Genomic DNA, 20,123 nt, shown 5'->3' on the forward strand with positions numbered 1-20,123 from the left:
CTCAAGGGTTTGCAAAGCTTAGCGTAACAAAGTGTGGTTGCAGTCTGGTTGAGATGGGATAAGAAAAGATGTTACTGAAGAAAATACTTACTACATCGGTGATGTTTCCATTTTCCATTTCAAATTTTATTTGAAAAAACAAAAATAAAAAGCTCAGAAAGCTACTGCCTCCATCCCTGCCATGTTTGTGCTGATTGCCCGCTCTAATTGGTCACTTCTAATACCCACAGTGGGCCTCACCTCTTAATATCTGAGCCCTGAGTGGAAGCGATGAGGTGATGAAAAAGAGACACAGGGGAGTGGAACATGCAAATTTTAGAAAGTGTTTGATAGGTTGCAACATTAGTTGGCATCCACCCTGAAGTACAGCATAAGTCCTCAATATTCTTAAATAGTTTTCCAAGAAGTAACAAACTCTAAAATATCCAATTCAATTGTATTTCTATACAAGTATCAGTAACAATACAAATTGTCTCAAGACGTTTTACAACATCCGGTCTGAAACCCAGACCCAGAGCAAGCCTGAAGGCGACGGTGGCAAGGAAAAACTCCCTTCTAACAGGAAGAAACCTTGAGCAGAACCTTAAGCTCATATGGAGGGACCCATCTGCCTAAGGCCGGTCGGGTAGAGACAGATCTGTCATAGATACATACATCTGACTAAATGCGTACATGTAGAATGTGATGATTCAAATACATCGTACATCTGATGATGTTACATTTTGAGAATGTAAGAGGAATCATAGGCAGGTTGGAAAATTGTTCATTCAGGTAGGAGTCCATGAAGACTGGGCAGGTTGATGAGACCACGGCAGCAGATGTAGTATGGAGCTCCACAGGAAACAACATCAAAATACATTTAAGTATATCATCAGTACAAATTGTTTTGTTTTTGTTGTTGTTTCCTTTTCATTTTTGGGTCATACATATTGGGCAGATGTTATATAAAAAAATTACACATCAAAGGGACTTTAAACACTAAAAAAAATCTCTAAATATAGACCCTTTGTAGGCCCATGCCCGTGATTGTCTTTTAAATAATAATCTCATTCAATATCTTAATAATGATGGTTTCCACCTGGCAAGTTGCTGACCCTTCTGAAACCAATATTTTTCACTCTCTAGTAGACTCGAATCAAATAAAAATATAGTTCAAACAAGTTCAAACCACTTGTTTTTCTTTTTTTTCAGGGTCTGGGGCAGAGATTAGACTCATTTTTTGGTTCCTTTTTTAGCTTGAAGCTCACTGTCCCTTTCAATTTAACCGATGAGACAAATTGTGAGAGGAGAGAAAGAAGAAAGAAAATAAGAGCAATGGTGAGATGGCAAAACATAAAAGAAGTGTTAAATAAAAAAAACAAAAAAAACCCAACTATAATCATGTTTATGATGGAAGTTTAACAGGGTTGACTGAATGCTTTAAATTATACAGGAATTCAGCTGCATGACACATAATGTATGAACTACAAAGCAATGCTGTTTGAACAAATACGCGATACTCAACTAGGGGATTTCCAGTTATGAACTTTTCAACTGAGTGATTAATCCGTTAACAAATAATATTTATTTTTCACATTTCAAATGCATGTTTGCAGCTTTACAATCAATACCACCGACAATACTACTCAACGTAACATTAATGCAAGGTTTGTACCTCTGCATCATTTTGGCCCGAACCCTACGCAGACCCTAACGTCACAGCCTGATGCAGACTGCAAGAGCTGTGATTGGTCCGCTTGGTAGTTGCATGTTTCCGCTTTAGTATTTCCGCCTGCTTCTCCATTGCAGCAATTTTTGAATTAATTGTTTTGGATCAAAGACGATAGAACCCAACAAGGAAAGGTTAACTGCGGAGGTTTGGAGATACGAACATTTGTACGACTCGTCTTGGGCGAAATTTCAACGAAGGTTTCAGTCACCATTGTTGAAAGTGAAGCAGGAAGAAGAAACAAAAATTAACCCAACTGGCAAACATGGCCACTAACGTTTGGGTGGTGTTTTTACAGATCGAGCTGGACTGATGAGCACACCAGTATAAATAGCTTGCACCGGCGCAGGCTACGTACGTGGGTTACGTCGTCTGCGTCATCTACGTCCCGCAGAAGTATAAACCACGCTTCACGCTAGTTGTTTCAATTGAATAAAATTGTTGTTGGTGAGTGGAAAAACTGTAATAATTTTTGAAATAATGTAGATGTGGGCTTTACATACATAATTGTCATGTAATATTTATAACGGATATGAGGGTAAAACACTGGCAATGAAACCTGACTTGAAATTTTAGTAAAAGTAATTTTATCCTTAAACACAAGGAAATGGAAACGGGGGAAAAAAATAATGTCATTTAATGATTTTTCTCTATTAGAGCAAACAAACCACTGTCAGTTTATTGCTTTTATGTCTGCAGCTTGATATATTACTATCTTCCTCCTGCACACCCTGAACTGTCATTATTATTGAGGATTGTGGATCATGCACTATTATAGTGTATGTACATACTAAATTGGCATTCCCTCTATATATCCATATACGATCTCTGAAGAGTCATTGATGTTCATTATCTCTTTTTAGCACACCGCTGAGCAGGGCTTCCAGCAGTATTTCAACTCTGCGTCGCCATTTCACAGCGTTGAAGTGTTAAAATGTGCACCTCCATACATCTGTCCTAGGCCTATAAGGCACTGCCACTCTGGATCAGATCCCATATTCCCCGCGTCCTCATCAATTATGAAGGGGAGCCAGGAAACAGTGTGGCTTTGCTGAAGGCTGTCAGGGTGGTGAACAACCATAGAACTCGAGGTGAAAAGTTGCCTGACATGACAAATCACCTTGACCTGAGAATCACCCCCAGCCGCTTGCTGCTTTCAGTGACAAAAAGCCACTTGCATCTCCTCACAGCCCCGGTCTCAGAGTACATACCAATTTCAAAGTCCTTAGGTGTAAAGCGCGGTAGTATACACAAGGCGGTCAATTTCATATCCAGGCGAGCAGCGGGGATTTTCATACACTTTGTGACAAAATGCTAAATTTGTGACGTGCTGTTACCGCTGCAGTTTGTGAGCACACGATGGTCAAACCTATCTCAAAGCTGGACTGCTGGGACAAAACACCATCTGTCTTCAAGGTGGAACACTGTGCACTTTACTTATTATCCTGTGGGTTCAGTGGTGGTGGAAGACACACAGTATTAAGATACTTTAGTAAAGGTACAGACACTGTACAAATACTCAGGTTTTGCTCTGTTTCACATTATGTTGAAGAACAAATGTGTTATCTTGGACTATAATGAGTATTTGTGAGAATCTAGGATTGTGCAGACAAAATGATAAATCTGAGAAAACAAGCTGCTTGATTATGTGAAGAAAGTCAGTCCAAAGGATTAATAAACTGAGAAAATAATCAGGATTTATTTGTAATGAAATTAATTCTTGGTTGGCACCGGTGTGTGATGGTTAGCACTGATGCTTCACAGCAAGAAGGTTCTGGGTTTGATTCCATCTGGTTCCTTTCTGTGTGGAGTTTGCATGTTCTCCCTGTGTCTGCGTGGGTTCTCTCCGGGTACTCCAGCTTCCTCCCACCGTCCTAAGACATGCTCGTTAGGTTCTTTGGTGATTCCAAATTGGCCGTAGGTGTGAGTGTGAATGGTTGTCTTTCTCTCTGTGTTAGCCCTGCGATAGACTGGAGACCTGTCCAAGGTGTACCCCGCCTCTCGCCCCAGTGACAGCTGGGATAGGCTTCAGGCCCCCCTGCGACCCTTCACTGGACAAGCGGTTACAGAAAATGAATGAATGAATGAATGAATGAATGAATGGAAATGAATTCTTATTTGCAGCCATTGTTCAGTATCTAATATCATTTGTAAATGTGCATAATTGTTTTAGATGCTTTCAATCTTACAAGTTCTCATGGCATTTCCATTTATTTTAAAATGTTTTTTAAATAAAATGTGTTAAAAAATCCTTTCCATGTTATCCTATAGTTGAAACTGAAGGATTCTCTTTCATCGCTTGATGATACGTCAAAATACGATGAAATCTTTAACTGAAATCAATGCCTACCCTCCAGCCAATCGAGTGTTCGCAAGGGAAGAAAGTCTCCGCGTTATCTCTGGATTAATTTAATTGGCCACTGCCCACTGAGTGCACTCTACCTGGTGGTGTTATCAGCCTTAATTAATTGTAAAGGTACATTATAAAAAGCTAGTAAGTGCAGCATATTAAATACTTTCAACCTAATTACTTTATACTGAAATGATAAGAACCAGCGTGCACCTGCCCATATCTAATATGTTCACATTCAAAGCCTAAAGCATTGATGGAGCCTACTGTTTTTTAGGAGATATAACGTGTTTACTGCTGAGCTGCAAACTGCTGTTTACACTCAACCTTTTGGAGGCGTCCTTTAAATAAATTCAACTACAGCTCTGACTTTTGAAACAATGTCAGTTTGTTAGGGACCGACTTTGAGTAACTAAAGCTGAGGACACACTACAAGATTCTTTGCCAGATTTTACCCACAGTTCCGAGTTGGACAAAGTCTGCACCAGTCTGCACCAGTTGGGGACGGTCGGCATGGGTAGTTAGCACAAAAATCTGCAAGTGTGTGAAGGGAACAGACCCAACTCGAACTCAGTCGCAGTCAATCAAACCTGTTTTCATGTTTTTTTAGCCGAATCCGGACGCAGTCGGGTAGTGTGAGCTGATTACCAACCCAACAGCAAACACGTGTTCCCAACAGCAAACACGTGTTCCAAACAGCCAATGAAAAAGAGAAGAGGGTGGGACACGGGAAATGACATCAGAGGACGACAGGAAGTAGCGAGAATATCAAAACAATGAGGGTGAACAGCGAGAGTTTGAGAGTCAAAACGAATCTGGACCACAGAAATGGATGAGAGATTAATGGAGTTGTGGCAGGAGCACAAGAGCCTACATAATGTTGGTTGTAGGGCATACCACAACTGTCGCCCTTGCGAGATTTTGCATGAGAGTTTGATGCGTTCAGTCAGCTTCAGTTTAGTCTGTGATCCCTCGTCATGTGCAGTCGTTAAGTGTGTGATCCCCAGTCTTTGAGTCGTCGTACAAAACTCTGCTGAAGCCAGTCTGTTAGTGTTAGTACTCCTAGTCTTTTCAAAATCTCTAGTGAAAGTTGCATAGTGTGTCCCCAGCTTTTGATAGAGGTAGCTGTCTTCAACAAGTTGTTGGGCAAGTCTGCGGAGAGGTTTTGAAAACCCTTACCGTTCCCCTCTTGCTGCAAAACAATGAGGTATTGATCCCAAAAGGCTTTTGAGTTGGCAGTTTTCTTCTTATATAAGTAACGTAGGTGATTGTCTGAACAAAGAGAATTTGGTCGTCTGAGAGCTTATCGACTTACATATTGGACGGTATATGCAGAAAATTCAGTCTTTGTCTCTGCCACAGGTCTTGAGTCTGATTTAAATGTGGCGTGCTGCTTCCTGCACATTGACGCTAGTGAGCGACTTTAACAAGCTACCATTAAGGTTCTAGCTCAAATAGCCAAATTAATGTAGAAATTTCTTCAAAGTCGAGGTTTTAAATCGACAAAACCTCCCTTTTCCGTGAAATGGGTGCTTTCAACCATCTGTCTGTCCAATTTCCCGCGTTCCTTTAGCCCGGGATGATGCACTGACAATGATGAGCCTCGCATAATTACTGCTAACAGGCAGTTCTGTACGCTGCAAAGAGAGATATCAGTCCATAAAATGGGATTGCGCTCGACTTGCACTGAGCAGTTTCCTGGACCCCGATCCTGGATTAAGAGCAGAATCTCTCCGGATTACAGTTTATGATGACCATTAAGAGTTTTATCCTGGTGGTACTTAAAACACAGTTGAACTGCACTCAGACCTGCTCAGAGTAGATTGCAGGGATTTGGACCTTTTGAACGGTTTAAAGTTCGGCCATTTAGAGCTCTTATCACTCACTCTGCATATGCACAGGAAGCTGGCCGAGCCCGTGGTACATGTTTAGTCTAGATGATGGTAGGAAGTAGGGTATTTTGTACGGAGGGATTTGTTTCCCCTGGTGGCTTACACTGCCACGTTGATCTTATTATACACTCATTTCCGACCACGAACTGTCAGATAATTTCACATTAATCCCCAAGCCAGTTTCTAATCTTTACACGACGTTTACCTTAGATTAAGTCTCTGCCAGATTACTTTGCTGGCTTGTGAGAAACATCATCATCAGCCCTATGTGCAGTTTCCACAGTTTCTGCTCCTTCTGCTTTATAAACTCCGTGCCATTACTTCACCGTCGAGGCAAAGCTGCAAACTGCGTTCAGTAATCAGGAGTGCGAGCGCAGAACGTGGTGTCATTCTGAGGCAGCAGAAACATTTAATGAGACTACATGGATGGAGACGTATGTAGATGACTAACACGTGCATTGTGAACTTAAACCTCCGCTCGCTTTAGGGGAATAATGGCTCTCATTTTAAATAATTGCACTTCTATTGTAGTAATTTCCTGTCACGGCAAGTGAGTGCCGAGGATTATTGTATGCATCTCAGATGTGCCCATAGGAGCTTTGTTCTATGTGTTTTTTTTTACTTTTATTTTTCTATGAAGCTTTTTAACGTTTCTGCCGTTAGTTGATAAAAGAAAAATTAAACTGCCGCCCGGAAAACTGCTGTCGATTAAACTTCACGAAGACAATGCGACATGTTTCTTCTGAGTGACACATTGCAGTTAAATGAAAGGAAATAGCAGGTGTAATTTCATACACCCCCAGTGTCTCTGCATGCTTCTATTGGTTATTGTTGTGCTGTTCGGCATTCTCAGCTCGGCACCTGCTGCAAAGAAAACCAGAACTAGCCTCAGTCGGCTTTTGCTCTAAAAATAAATGCAACAACTCGATTTTCACTCTGCAGTGGTCATTTTTATTCAATAACTAATGTTTTATGATTATAATTCTCTTATACATCTTGCTCATGTATATAATGTACTCAAAACTAACTGAAAATACAAGTATGACAATGATAGAAAGAGGATTAATAGCATTTTGGTCTTCAGACATTCATCAAGTGACTAATTTGATGATGTGATGACACACATGTTTTGGCACAGCAAAGCAAAGCCCTGGTTCTGCTGGTTGCAGTTAATCTGTATTTAACATAGACTGTAAATAAAGATGGAGGACGGAACTGCTCCTCAAAAGTGAAGCCAAAGCAAGTAGAGCTCCCCCTGGTGGCTGGCTGCAATATAGGTTATAAGCTCCACCCCCTCCATCTTAGTGGATGGGACTTGGGTCAAGTTAGAATACGAAAGTACACAGTCAAATAAAATGTTTTCAAGGTTGTTTTCCGTAATTTTAAGTAGTTAATATAATACTGCTGCCTACACAAGTGTCCATTTTTGGGAGAAATTTTGTTTTAGTTAGTTATAGCTATAGAAACAAGATGTGACATCACGAAGACTACAAGTTGCCAAGCCAGCCGTTGTGTGAAGTGGTCCCATAGGGCTGTGAGAGTTTGAAAATATAATTAAATAAGTACAGTCTATAATCCAACATTTTCTTGTAACTGGTGGATGTGGAGCAGAGCGCAGTAATAATCAAACGATAACACGAGTGCGTCTGGTGGAAGTGTGGTCGGGTCATCGGTATCGCGGCTCCGCTCTCGTACCGTACTTATCAGACTCTGGATCCAAACTCACAAGATGGCGCCGCCCATATTCCCCGGGAAAATAGCGTCAGTTTGACCAATGCAATGAAGTGGGGATGTGTTGTCCATATTTATATGCAGTCTATGTACGGTATTAAATTAAATTAAATCAGCTACTAGTTGAAGGGACAAAATGCATTTTATTTAATAAAGAGAGTGAAAATGTATTCCAGATTGCAGACAAGAACAGTCTGAGAGCTGATTCTGCACTGGGCACATTAAGTGACCTCCTCCACATTGAATAAAAAAAAAAAAAAAAAAGCATGGTCCATCCATGTTTCTTAGCTGAGGCCCACTCATACAGATGCACCAGACAAACTTCTCTCTCTCTCTCTCTCTCTCTCTGTCCATCTCTCTCTCTCTCTCTGTCTGTCTCCTTCCCTCTCGCTGGCTCGCAGCTCACACAGCTTGCCGGGGATAAGGCCTCAGCCACAGCGCTGTGACGGCAGATGGCAACTGGCTCAAAAAGGTTGGCACGTCATCGGGAAATGTGCTGCACCAAAGATGTCCTTTTTAATTAAAAGATTTTGATCTGTGGTGAACTGCGGAATGAAAGACGGCTTGTGGTCTGAAATACAAGAACGCGATGCGAGAGGATGATTCGGAAATATACTGCATGCTCCTCTACAGTACGGTTTATGGTGTCCTCCATGTTGATGCTGAAAAGATACAGAGTGATACCGAGTGGGAGGAAGTTTATAACAAAATACAAAGGGATAGAAATTGAGGAACATATCCATCAAGGATCCATCTGGAGAAAAATCCGTCACATCATTGAACTGCAGAAACTCCTATGAATACTTTTTTGCAGTTTGATTTAAAGGGTATGGCACCACATGTTTATTTAACAAGCACTTAGAGAAGGTTGTCAGCGCCCGTGTTTTGACATTTGTCCAGAGGTTTCTTGGCAGCCACAAGAGACATGTTTGCCCCTGACATTCAGGCAGGGCTGCAGACCTTTACGTTCAGATGGACAGAGGGTGAGTGCTTGCGCTTTAATCCAGGTGGCAACACAGCAGATGGATAACAATGCAGCATATGAAGGTCCCGGACCCACCGGAGATGGCGAATTGGCTCGCGGTGCGCTGTACCCAGTCGTCGCACGGCATGGCTTTTGCTTTTAACGCGTTTGCGCTTGTCGTGGCGAATTAAAGAAACAGCCCCAACCGCTGCTCCAGACATGCCACGTAACGTGGTACATGTCAGGGCGGATCAACGGGGCGATCCCATGCCTCAGCGAAGACAGACACTTGAGCGGAGACGTGTGGGTCGCGGGGGCCCGACAAGCACCGCCCGTGTTGTTTCATTGATGCAAAGCTGCTCACATGTGGATTATTCTGTCAGTCTCAGAGATTCATCGATTTGACAGCGTCTGATTTAAGTGCAGCCTCTCTGGGCTTGCCTCGGCTCCATCGTACATTTAACATGCGGAGTGGAGGGAGACTAAAGTTCACAGAGGAGCAAAGCAAGGAGATGTGATTAGGGGAAATTGCAAAGTGATACAGACTGGTTTTCATTTTCAGCGGCAACTCTGGTGCATATGTTGTGCACAGATCCTACGTACTTAAGGATTAATAATCATCCCAGGTTCGCCCATTTGTTTATACATGAATTAACCTCTCAGTCTCTGAACGCGTCTCCAAATTGGCATGTTAGCGGTTGACTCCAGCAAATATATTTGTGAATCTCCGTCAATTTGTCGCTCCGTGTGTCACAGTTTTAGCAGCAAGAAATACACCTGGTTTCCAAACATCTGATGGACCATCTGTTGTACGCTTTTTTTAATATAATATACACCACTGCTACTTCAGTAATTCTCAATTTAACTGCAAACCAGATCGTACTCTGAATTTTAAGGTATGCAGTCTTTGAGGTACCCTACACACGTGAACGGCAATGCAGGGCATCTGTTTCCACACTTTCCACAAGGAAAGGCACCCGCGTGAGCGTTTTCTGCTCCGGCGCCCTCCTGATGAAGATGTGGCTATGTTTAGAGAACTAAAACTACAAGATTAAGGTCAGATCACCGTCATGGTTAAAAGGAAAGCAGTTCTTTTCTGGGGAGGGCCATTTGGCAAGCCATTACAACAGAGCTCATTCATCACCAAAATTGCCCCCGTGTTTCCGAAAAGACGCCTTTGGGTTGCCCTCCCTGGCCAGAGCGTTTCTTGGAAGGCTTGGTGTACCCGAGCACAGTTAATGTGTTTTTTATTTAACACTGCTTTAAAGTTTTGAGCTTACATTTATGCATTAATACAGCATTACCTGGAAAAGTCTAGTAAAATGTAACCCTCAGAGGAAGACAGTAGAAAAAATATATTTTCACCTAATTTTAGCAAAACCAGAAGCCTTCTATGTACCGTAGATATACAAGCACATATCTATTAATTAGTGAATAATTAGTTGTTATATTTATTTTTAATATTTAGAAATATGAATAATTAAAGCAGTTTTTTTTACTCTTGGTATGATAAATATCGTCTATGCCACTTGTTCTCAAACTTTTTATTTGGCTCTCCAAGTACCACCATAATGACCAAAATTAAAATACAGTAGTGTAGTAGGCCTAAGTAGGTATTCATTAAAGACGAGGCGGAGTTTTTAATATAATATTGTTGGCCACTGTAACATTACACACAGTTTGAACAATAACACTGCTTAAATATAGGGAAATAAAAAAACTGTACTTAAATAATGAATCAAATAAAATGTATTGCACATAAAAGTTAAATAAACATTGCACCAAAATAAATGTTTAAAAAGATTTAAGCCATGACAGTAGTTTTGTCGTACCCTTCATTGATAACCACCTCCACCTCTTCCCAACCTGTAGGATAGGCTACCAATGGCGGATAATAACCGCCTATGACGTCTATGCGGGAACGATACGTACAGCTACACAGAAGCTAGGCTAAGTAATTAATTAATTTGTATGTCCTTTCATTTTCTTGTCATCGGTTGATAAGATATTTTCATCTATTCTAATATGTTGGGTAGTATTTCACGTTTTAAATTGATTTTATTTTATTTATATTTAATTAAGTGATTCTCTTGCGTACCACTAGTGGTACCACGTGCACCACACTTTGAGAATCACTGGTCTATGCTCTTAAGTTTTTAACTTTTAACAAAGCTCTAATGCAGCTGTCAGTTAAATGTAATTTAGAACTTTTTACATATGTACAGTATTTACAGGCGCTAAAAAAATCCCTCAGGAGTTGCATACTACTGTCCTTTAATAAGCTTCACTTGAACTTAATAAGCTTTTCCTTTAAATAAATATAAACTGCTGCATATAACAAATGCAGACATACCATAATCACCATTTGATTGCCTTAAAGTTAGTGTTAGTTTAGTCATTATTTCTGTCTAGCAGAATAAACTTCATGTCTTTGCGCTTGCTCTTCTTTGTTCAGTTTTTTTTTTTTTTTCTATTTAATTTATCCAACAGAATGAGGTTTTATTGCTGCATCCATTAATGCCACGTTTCGGTTAGGAGGAAATAAAACCCTAAGTGAAGTTTTACACAGAGATCTGTGCAACCAGGCGCACGTTTCCCTTGCTAGCAGATGGTAGTCTGATTTGCACAGTGACAGATCACTCATATTGCCATCGACACTAATGGCTGTGGAATTGAGTGGGGACACTGGGGCAGCGATGCAGCCTTACATCCATGTCCAATCAGCGCGATGCAACGCAACCTGTCACAATAATTATGACAGAACTATCGAGACAATTCTTTTGGCGACGGTCTCACTGTCCCACTAGTGTTCCCCTTGATTGGCCTTGGTCGCTTGCAAAGTCATTGTCATTTCTCACAACTTCATTACTTGGTGGCACAAAGCAATTTCCATCGTCTGTGCTCTTCCCACTCTGTTACCCCTAAAGGGAGTTCACACCATATGTGCATGACAACACCTTGTCGGATAGAAAAGGTGACGTCTTTTAAGAGTGTCTTCTGGAGTCACGGCTCCCGACTGTGGCGTTTATGGCATGCAATTAGAAAATCTTGAAGCTTTCCTTATTATTTTTTTCCCCAGCCCTATTGCGTCTGTGTCCTCACATATTTAATCCTCGGCATAGCTTACGCTCACATCAGGAGCTGACCGCATGTTTGAGCTGCTCTTTAGAAGCAGCAGGCTAATGAGTGGGCTGCTGTTTATTCCTCACCCCACTTCCATTTCTGCTGTTCCTAAGTGAATGTACTTATACAGCAGTGTGTGAAAATCTGACATTTAAAACTTCATGTAAAAGATAAATTGCAGAAATTTGCGTGCAATGCAGAACTGCTCGAGTTAAAATTAGTTTTTACTTATTTTTATTTTTTGACATTTTTTGACATTCGTGCAAGTGACAATTTTTAATTTTCATATAGCAGGATTTGCTACTTTTACTTAAATAGATGTTCTAAATCGCAGGTGTCAAACATATGGCGCGTGGGCCAAAAGCGGCCTGTCAAACGGTCTGATCTGGCCCTGCATTTTTTCAATGAAAATAACCGTTAGCCCTAATTTATTCACTGTTTTAGTAAGAGAAGTGGACAGAACACAACATTGAGTAACCCGAGGCTAGACAGCAGACAGCAACATGCCTAATTTGCACTTATTTTTCTTAAGATTTTTTATTTTTTTTTAAAGGATAGTTTATTAAATGTAAAGACATAAGACAGACATAAGACATGGTTTATTTATCCCATGTATGGGAAATTTCCTTGTCCCAGTGGTGCGAAATTGGACAAGAATATATACAAAAAATAACAACCCTCTAAAAAATATAGAGAGAAAAATAGAAATATGAAGACATGCTGCGTGTACAGTGTGGTGGTGGAAACTTTACAAATAAATAACTGCTAAGACTATAAAATTTATCAGACAAGACAGTGAGGTGGTGGTTTGTGCAACAAAAATCAGATTTATTTGTGCAAAAAATAACTGTAAAAACCAAAATGAAGCCAAGTCCAGAGTGTACGTTATTGTTGACTCAGGCTGGTGTTGTACAGCCTGATGGCAGTCTGCTGCTGAAGGAGCTGCTTAGGTCCCCTACAGTCTGATGCAGTGGGTGAGAGGGGTTGTCCAATGGAGTCCAGAGAGCAGTCCAGGACAGAGCCAGACCACTGCATACATTAGGACATTCTCCTAATGTTCTTCTTTGCACTAAAACAAATGGAAAACATCTGGTGTTGTCGCTACTTATAGGTTATTATGCTGTTATGTAACTGGTCTGGACCGCTTGAGATCAAACTGGGCTGTATGTGGTCCCCGAACTAACATGAGTTTGACACCCCTGTTCTAAATAGATGAACACGTCTTCCACCATTGGCAGACTAACACACACACGCACACATACGAATGCATGGTTTCCATACTGTGTTGTCACAGCACTTAAACATCAGATGAGTAGATTAGCATTTTAATCTCGCTCTGGATCTGAAGCTTCCCAGCTCCACCCTCGGCCTGCTGTGAAATATTCCATCTACTCAACTGTAAATAAGTGCTAACAAGATTATCAGATTACCCTTCATCCAGGGCATCCGGCGACTGCTGGGCACAGTAGCTGCAATGATGTACAAATCCCTGTAAGATAATTGCGTTAGGAGGCGCCATTTTAATGCAATTTTTTTTATTTTTTTTTATTTTTTTTTCTCCAAAGGCTCACAAAGCTCAAGGGCAGCTTAAAACACTCCTTCCCCATTTACGGTTTGAAATATTTTTCTTCTTTTCTGCCGTTAAAAAGCCGCACCGCAGCGGGTCTAGGGTTAAGAAAATTCTCCCAGTGTTTTCTCTGTCTCTTTAATAGGCTGTCTGGAAACTGGGCCAAGTGTAATTGAATTGACAGAAATAGATTAATCTGAGAACTTTTTTTTTTTTTTTCATGTTATTTAAAATTCTCATGAATAAATATTGTAAGTTCTTGTAGTAGGAAGAAAACGTTAAACTGTACAAAAAGCTGCTGCGGTTTGCTGATACAGTACGCTGTAGTTTCATTAAGCTCCTCCTGTAATGTCGCCATTGTTTGTATCGTAGCGGTGGAAGTGTGAATTTATTAAGGGAGCATATTCCAAAGTCCTCCTGTCGGCCTGTTTTTGTTTTACGATTGTAGTTTAAACCGGATTTAATGCCCTTGCCCAGGTGCAGCGACTGAGCCTGGCTGAGCCACAGCGGTGGAAACAAAAGGGGACGAGTCGGTTCTCCGTCTCTCTTCTCCTCTGTCACTATGGAAAATATATTTATATGCAAATTAGCCTGTGAAATAAGATGACTCGGAAGAGCTTGATGGGAAAATGTGATATTTATCTGCAGGAGTCATTGACGAGGGGAGAGGGAGAAGGAGACTGCCAAAGATGCACGGGTGGGGGGGGGACGCTGGTCAAAGTGGAAATGTAATCTAAAAACTGTCTCGCCCCTGTCTCGGTTTACAGTAGATTGGTGAATTGAATGTAGCACTTTGTGGATTTTATGTGTGTGATACAGATTTATTTTACTTTTTTTGTAAAGAAACTACAATGAATGCAAAGATTTTAGTGCTGAACTAATAATGTGTCATCATGAAAATCCCAAAGTGTTTGGAAGTAGAAACTTGCCGGGAAAACAAGAGGCCGCTCTCTCCAAAGCAAACACTGTGATTGGCATGTGGCCGCTTTCGGCTTCTCCGTCCAAACGCAGTGACAGCACCTGCCCGTTCCCTCTGTTTGTCTGCTGGTGTCTTGTCCGGTTTTCTCTCCTTCTGTTTCATCTGTATCTCGTCTCTGTGTTTTCGCCGTGTTTGTTGCTCTGCATCTTTGGCAGCGTCTTCGGCTTTCTCCACAGCCTGTTCTCCGTTTGCTCTTCTTTTTTTTCCTACACCCTCCTATCTGTGAATCAGAAACAGTGGAGATGAAATGACAGTTATACGTGAAGTGTAGCGAGAGTGAAGAATCTATGCAAGAATATAATAGCAGATGCATATACCGGTGTAATAATACACGGTGTCATAATATGTCATAATTGCTTTAGTATATGTATCAAATATGTATAAATATAATTATTTTACTTACACTAGTCCATTTATAATACATTATATATATATATATATATGTAGCTTTAAACAGATTTTGGTGATTTATGTGTCAACAGCAGCCTTTAGTCTGCAGGCTAAAGTTACAGAGAATATAATGACTGAATGAATATGAGTAAAGTTATAGTATATTTCTTTTTATTTGCATTCATTAACCTTTTGTGGGCCAAGGAGCTTCGGCGTACATTTTAAATTGCGTCCCCCTGCCTCTCAGTGAGGTCGAGAAGCGTGCGGTTTTCACCCAGCCAATCAGCAAAGATCAGATCAGATAAGATAAGATAGGACTTTATTTAGCCCCATGGGGAAATTAAGGTGCTACAGTGGCAGGGAACAACAGTGCGATAATACAAAAAAAACAAAAAAAAAAACAGAATAAGGTCAAGACAAGAGAAACAAGAGAATCAAGGCAACATTCTCAAACAGTCAAATGTGGTCTGCAAGGTCCAACTCTGCGTGAACAGTGAGCATAACTGCTTTATTAGGTACCAGGAAGAAGATGTGATAATGTGTATGTTGACAAGTGCCTGAATCAGCACTTATGTTCTAATGGTCTAAATACATTTGTTTACCACTTAAGGGCAAGGAACCATATATGGTAAATTCACTGACTTTGATTTTCTACATGAAAAGATTTGAAAAATATCACGAGTGGAAAAAAAAGTCTCTTACGTCCTACAACAACACTCTACGGTTGAAATTTAGAATTTCCAAGTATTTCAGTGAGTGCCCTATAAAGGCTTTTCTTCAAAAATGCCAAATAGAGGAACAAGTAAAAACTGAATTAGCATTTGCTAACATTTAGAATTGAATGCCTTTTACCTTCACAGTGCAAACACGGCAAAACTATGAACACATTAAAAGCTATAGTACATAAATAAATAAGCATTTAAAATGCAAACAAGACATTTAATATTATTGCGAGACCCCTTCCTCTTAAGGACTTTTAGGCTTTGCAGCATTTGGTAAGAAGTGGATTTTTTTTTTTTTATATACACAATACAGAATACAGAAAGCTTTATTAATCCCCAAAGGGCAATTCAGTTTCTACAGTCCACCATCTAGACATACAACCATTCACACAACAATAGTACATAGCAGGAGCAGCATGATATGGCCTGGGTCCAAGTACAATTTATAAGTAAAAAACATCAGAAGCAGAATAAATAATGATATGACATGATTTTGCATGTTTTATATCATTTGTTATTTTAGTAAGAAATTAACATTAGTGTTATCACACATGCACTTGCAGACACACATGCTGTGATGTCTTTTTGAAGCCACTGCAAAGTACATAGCATCACCAGTTTGTAAAATGTCAAGAATGCCAAGTAGAGGAACAAATAAACTGAATTAGCATTGCTAGCGTCTAGAATCGAATGCCTTTTATTGTCGCTGTACGACAGAAATGAAAAGGCAGACCTCTGCAGTGCAAACACAGCAAAACTATACATTAAAAGCTATAAAACATAAATAAAATGAAAAACAACAAGACATTTCATATTATTGCAAGACCAGTTCCTCTTAAAGAGTTTTAGGCTTTGCAGCATTTAGTAAGGCTGTCACATTTTGGGATAAAAAGTGTTTATATGAGTTGTTATTTTAATAAGAAACTAAAATTAGTGTCGTTACACACACACACACTGTATTATCTTTTTAAAACCATCACGAAGAGTACATAGCATCAACAGCTGTGTGAAATAAAGCCACAGAAGCGCCACTAATAAACGGCCTCCACGTGTGTCAGCCCGCGAAACGTGTCCAATCAAACGAAAGCTTGTTTGAGGGGAAAAATTCCCAAATGTTAACTACGCTCCCAGAGAGATCCAAACAATTTACCAGAACACACACCAGCGGATGACACGGGGCGGCGGAATTGACAGCTAGCAGCCTAGTTTAATGGCCTTCTTACAAGATGTCACATGATGTCAGTGGCAGATTGCAAATGTCAAAGATGGTTCATTTGATCCGTGTTGCTCGGTGCCGAGCAGCAGCAGCGGAGGCAAATACATTAATTGCGTGCATCATTGCCCGCCCCCCCTCTCCGTCTCTGCCCTCTCCGTCTCTGCGCCTCTGCGCCTTATTTTTATTTATTTATTTAATTTTTCTTTCCCCAGCTCACGCACACATGCGCTCACAGGTGGTCTGGTCATTGTGTCCGTAAAAATCAAAGACAAACTGCAGTGTTAAAAGCAGACTGAATAGGAGACGGAGGCTGGATGTGGAGTCACGGCGCTGCCTCAGATGTTGCCATGGAGCTACAAAAGTGCACTAATGTGGTTTTCTTTTTCTGTGTTCCCTCTCACTTTTATCTGTCTTCTTTTCTTCTTTTATCTGCGCTGTATATATCACCGGGCTTTGTGCCGCCTGTCTCTGCACGCCTCTTTCTTCCGCATTCAAGCAGTATCAATAATAACAACGGTTCGGCAAGAAAGGAAATTAATGAAAATAATCACGGATGCTATACAGATGACGTTTTTGGCTACATAAAGAAAACTAATATGACCCAGTTTTTGAAAACGGTTATGCTCTGATTCATAAACATGGTGCTATTCTACTTTGACTCTCTCTCTCTCTCTCTCTATCTCTTTCTCTCTGCGCCGGTTAGGTCCTCCTGCCATGCTAAATCCTTCAGAAGGTGGTCTCAGTTGTGTGGTGCTTCGCTGACCGATCTGCACGCGCACATCTCAGCGGTCTCCAGAGTGTGCGCTGGACAGAATCTAAAGTCGAGCATGAATACAGAGGCTGACAGCCCAATTATCAGATGTACTCTTCGTTCTGCATCCCCACCGCTGAAGGGAAGCAGATGTGAGAATCCTGTCACTTTCGCTCAGGCTGGTACAGTGACATGGCCCAATAACAAAAGGCACAGCCTTCACGAGGAATCGACACGGACGGAAGTCGTAAACCTTGTCTCGTCGTGCAGTTTTATCTGAAGGTTTTTCACATCTCGAGGCACAGAACATGTGATTGTGGTGTGTGATGGGTGGAAGTGCAGCTCACTTCCTGCCCCCTTGAAGTTTCGACTGGAAATTGCATTCCTTCTTATTGTGTTGTGGCACTCAGTGATTCCTCTGCAAACCATAGTGAAGTATAAACTGATCAGCCACAACATTATGACCACTGACAGGAGGAGTAAATAAAAGTGACCATCTTGTGACAATACAATGTTCTGCTGGGGAACTTTTGGACCTGGCATTCGTTCATGTGGATGTTACTTAGACATGTAGCACCCAACTAGACCAGACCAGGCACCCCCACCCCATAGCAATGACACACAGCAGGATGCAGCCTGACACAGACACACACAAAAACGCTTTAGGAACAACTAAAAAAAAAACATGAAGAACAGCACAAGGTGTTGACCTGGCCTCCAAATTGTCTAGATCCCAAACTGATCAAGTATCTGTGGGATGATCCACAGAGGACCCTCCCCTCAAAGGACACCCACTAACATGTCCATTCTCTGATGAGTCACGACTGTTTTGGAGGCACAAGGGAGACCTACACAATATTAGGTCATAATGTTATGCCTGATCGATGGATGTACATTAACTAATGGCCAGCAGTGAGGTAGACATGAACAAATGAAGGCCTGGTTCCAATCACAGGCCAGGTAAAGAAAAAAACAAAACAAGGGTGAGTAAACGCCAGGCGGCTGTCACAGAACGTGCAGGCCGGTAGGTAAATATAGATCGACAAACGCTCCGTGAACTCACCCATATCATTCCTGCAGCTTTGAATCTCAGTATCATGGCTCGGGCCATTGCCGTCTTAGAATTGCCTGACTCCCGTCTAATTTAGAAATGGCCAAAGCAGTGGAGCATGGTTGTAGCTGAGGCAGAAAACTAGCTATCCCTGAGGCCACCCGCCTGTTACTCAGAGCAGCCACGCCCTAGATTATGAATAATTTAAGTCTAGATATAATTTAAATGGGTTAGTATTGTAATAATTCACCCCTCTGTATGGTTCTCATGAATGTAGAGAATGGCCAGAGCTGTGCAAGGGTGTAATGATGTCATTTTTGCTGCTCTAAAGTTTTTGAAGTCTATAGGGATTGACTTGCTTCTGGAGCCAGCCTCGAGTGGTCATTCGAGAAGCTGTTGTTTCTGGGCACATCCACACGGGCTTCATATGTGGATGAAACCTCAAGAGTTTCCTCGTCTAAAGCATTATTGTCCTGTTTCAGTCGCAGCGGGTATACGTTCGTGCTGTGGTGGTTGCAAATGGCAAGCCTGCAAAATAAAAGCGCTGTTAAGAACCGGAGGGTTCCGTGGAGGGTCAAGGGAACAGCGTGATGGCTTTTAATGTGGAACATTGTGTAACGCGGCAACTTTTAGGCGGTAAATGGGAGCGGATCAGCTTTGTTATTCATTTATTTTTGGATCGTAAGCCTTGCTGCAAATAAAGGCCTGTTATTTCTGGTGACTATTTGATGAAACATCTCTTTGCTCCTTAGGTAAACGTGGCCCCAGCGTGTGTCAGGGCCCTGACCAAGATGCTGTACTGCCCCTACTGTCGCGGCATGCCCGGACTGAAACCGTGCCACAACTACTGCCACAACGTCATGAGGGGCTGCCTAGCGAACCAGGCAGACCTCGACGCCGAATGGAACCTCTTCATCGGTAAGATTCAAACCGAACGCCCTTGCACGGTTCGCCGTTCTGTGTGCAAACTTGAGCTAGTACTCCCCAGGTCTGCATGTCTCTTTTCCAAAGGCAGTGTCTCTGAATAGTCTCAGTGGGAATTCAGTGGGATGTGCTGCGTTAGAGTCAGCTTTAAAGGATTTAGAGAGACAAAACTGAAATCTTATTTGCGCAACCTTTTCTTCTTTTCTTTTTTCTTTTTTTTTTTGTGTCTGAAATGTTGTTTTCTATTGCTGGAGCCCTGGCATGGTGCTTAAAGCTCTGGTCCCTGCTGTTTGGGATTGATAAAGGAGAGCAGATCCTAGGCAAACACATTTTCTATAGTGTTTCCAGCTGAGCTTGGTGAGTAATATAGCACTTCAGTTCAGCTGTAAGTAGCTGGCTGCTGTAAGCCCTCCTGTTAAATGGATACCAAGGAGGCACATAGAGTGTTCTCTCTGGATCTTTTGTAGGCCACTGCTTTATTTGTTATGTACCCCAATCCCACCCTCCCACCCACACCAACTGTTTTTTTTATTTTTTTAAATGGGGCAATATTTCTTAAGAGGCATCCCCGAAGACTGCGTGTCAAGTGAACCGCGCTTCTAAGCTTTTGGCTGTTTTCGTGACAGGCCTGTCATTTGAGAAACCTTCAAATGACGTACTGTTTGTTCTCTCCGATGGCGCGTCTGAAGTCTCAGATCAACACGGGCCCCCGTGCGCTGAATGAGATGTCTCGCAGCTTTATGACATGTGTTAAA

At 41.4% G+C, this 20,123-nt stretch overlaps 1 protein-coding gene across 1 annotated transcript in view; it reads left to right on the forward strand.

The window, feature by feature from the left end:
- The window catches only part of LOC311485388 (glypican-6-like), a gene marked incomplete at its 5' end in the record, with an annotated part of 158,186 nt that overhangs the window by 79,687 nt on the left and 58,376 nt on the right, over positions 1 to 20,123 (forward strand). The window contains one exon of the mRNA XM_084540755.1: positions 19,197 to 19,362. Coding sequence (XP_084396881.1) covers positions 19,197 to 19,362 — 166 coding nt within the window. The remainder of the gene's footprint in view (positions 1 to 19,196; positions 19,363 to 20,123) is intronic.

This window comes from Chelon labrosus (genome assembly GCF_963514085.1).
Source record: "Chelon labrosus genome assembly, chromosome: 3".
In the NCBI taxonomy this organism is placed as follows: domain Eukaryota; kingdom Metazoa; phylum Chordata; class Actinopteri; order Mugiliformes; family Mugilidae; genus Chelon; species Chelon labrosus.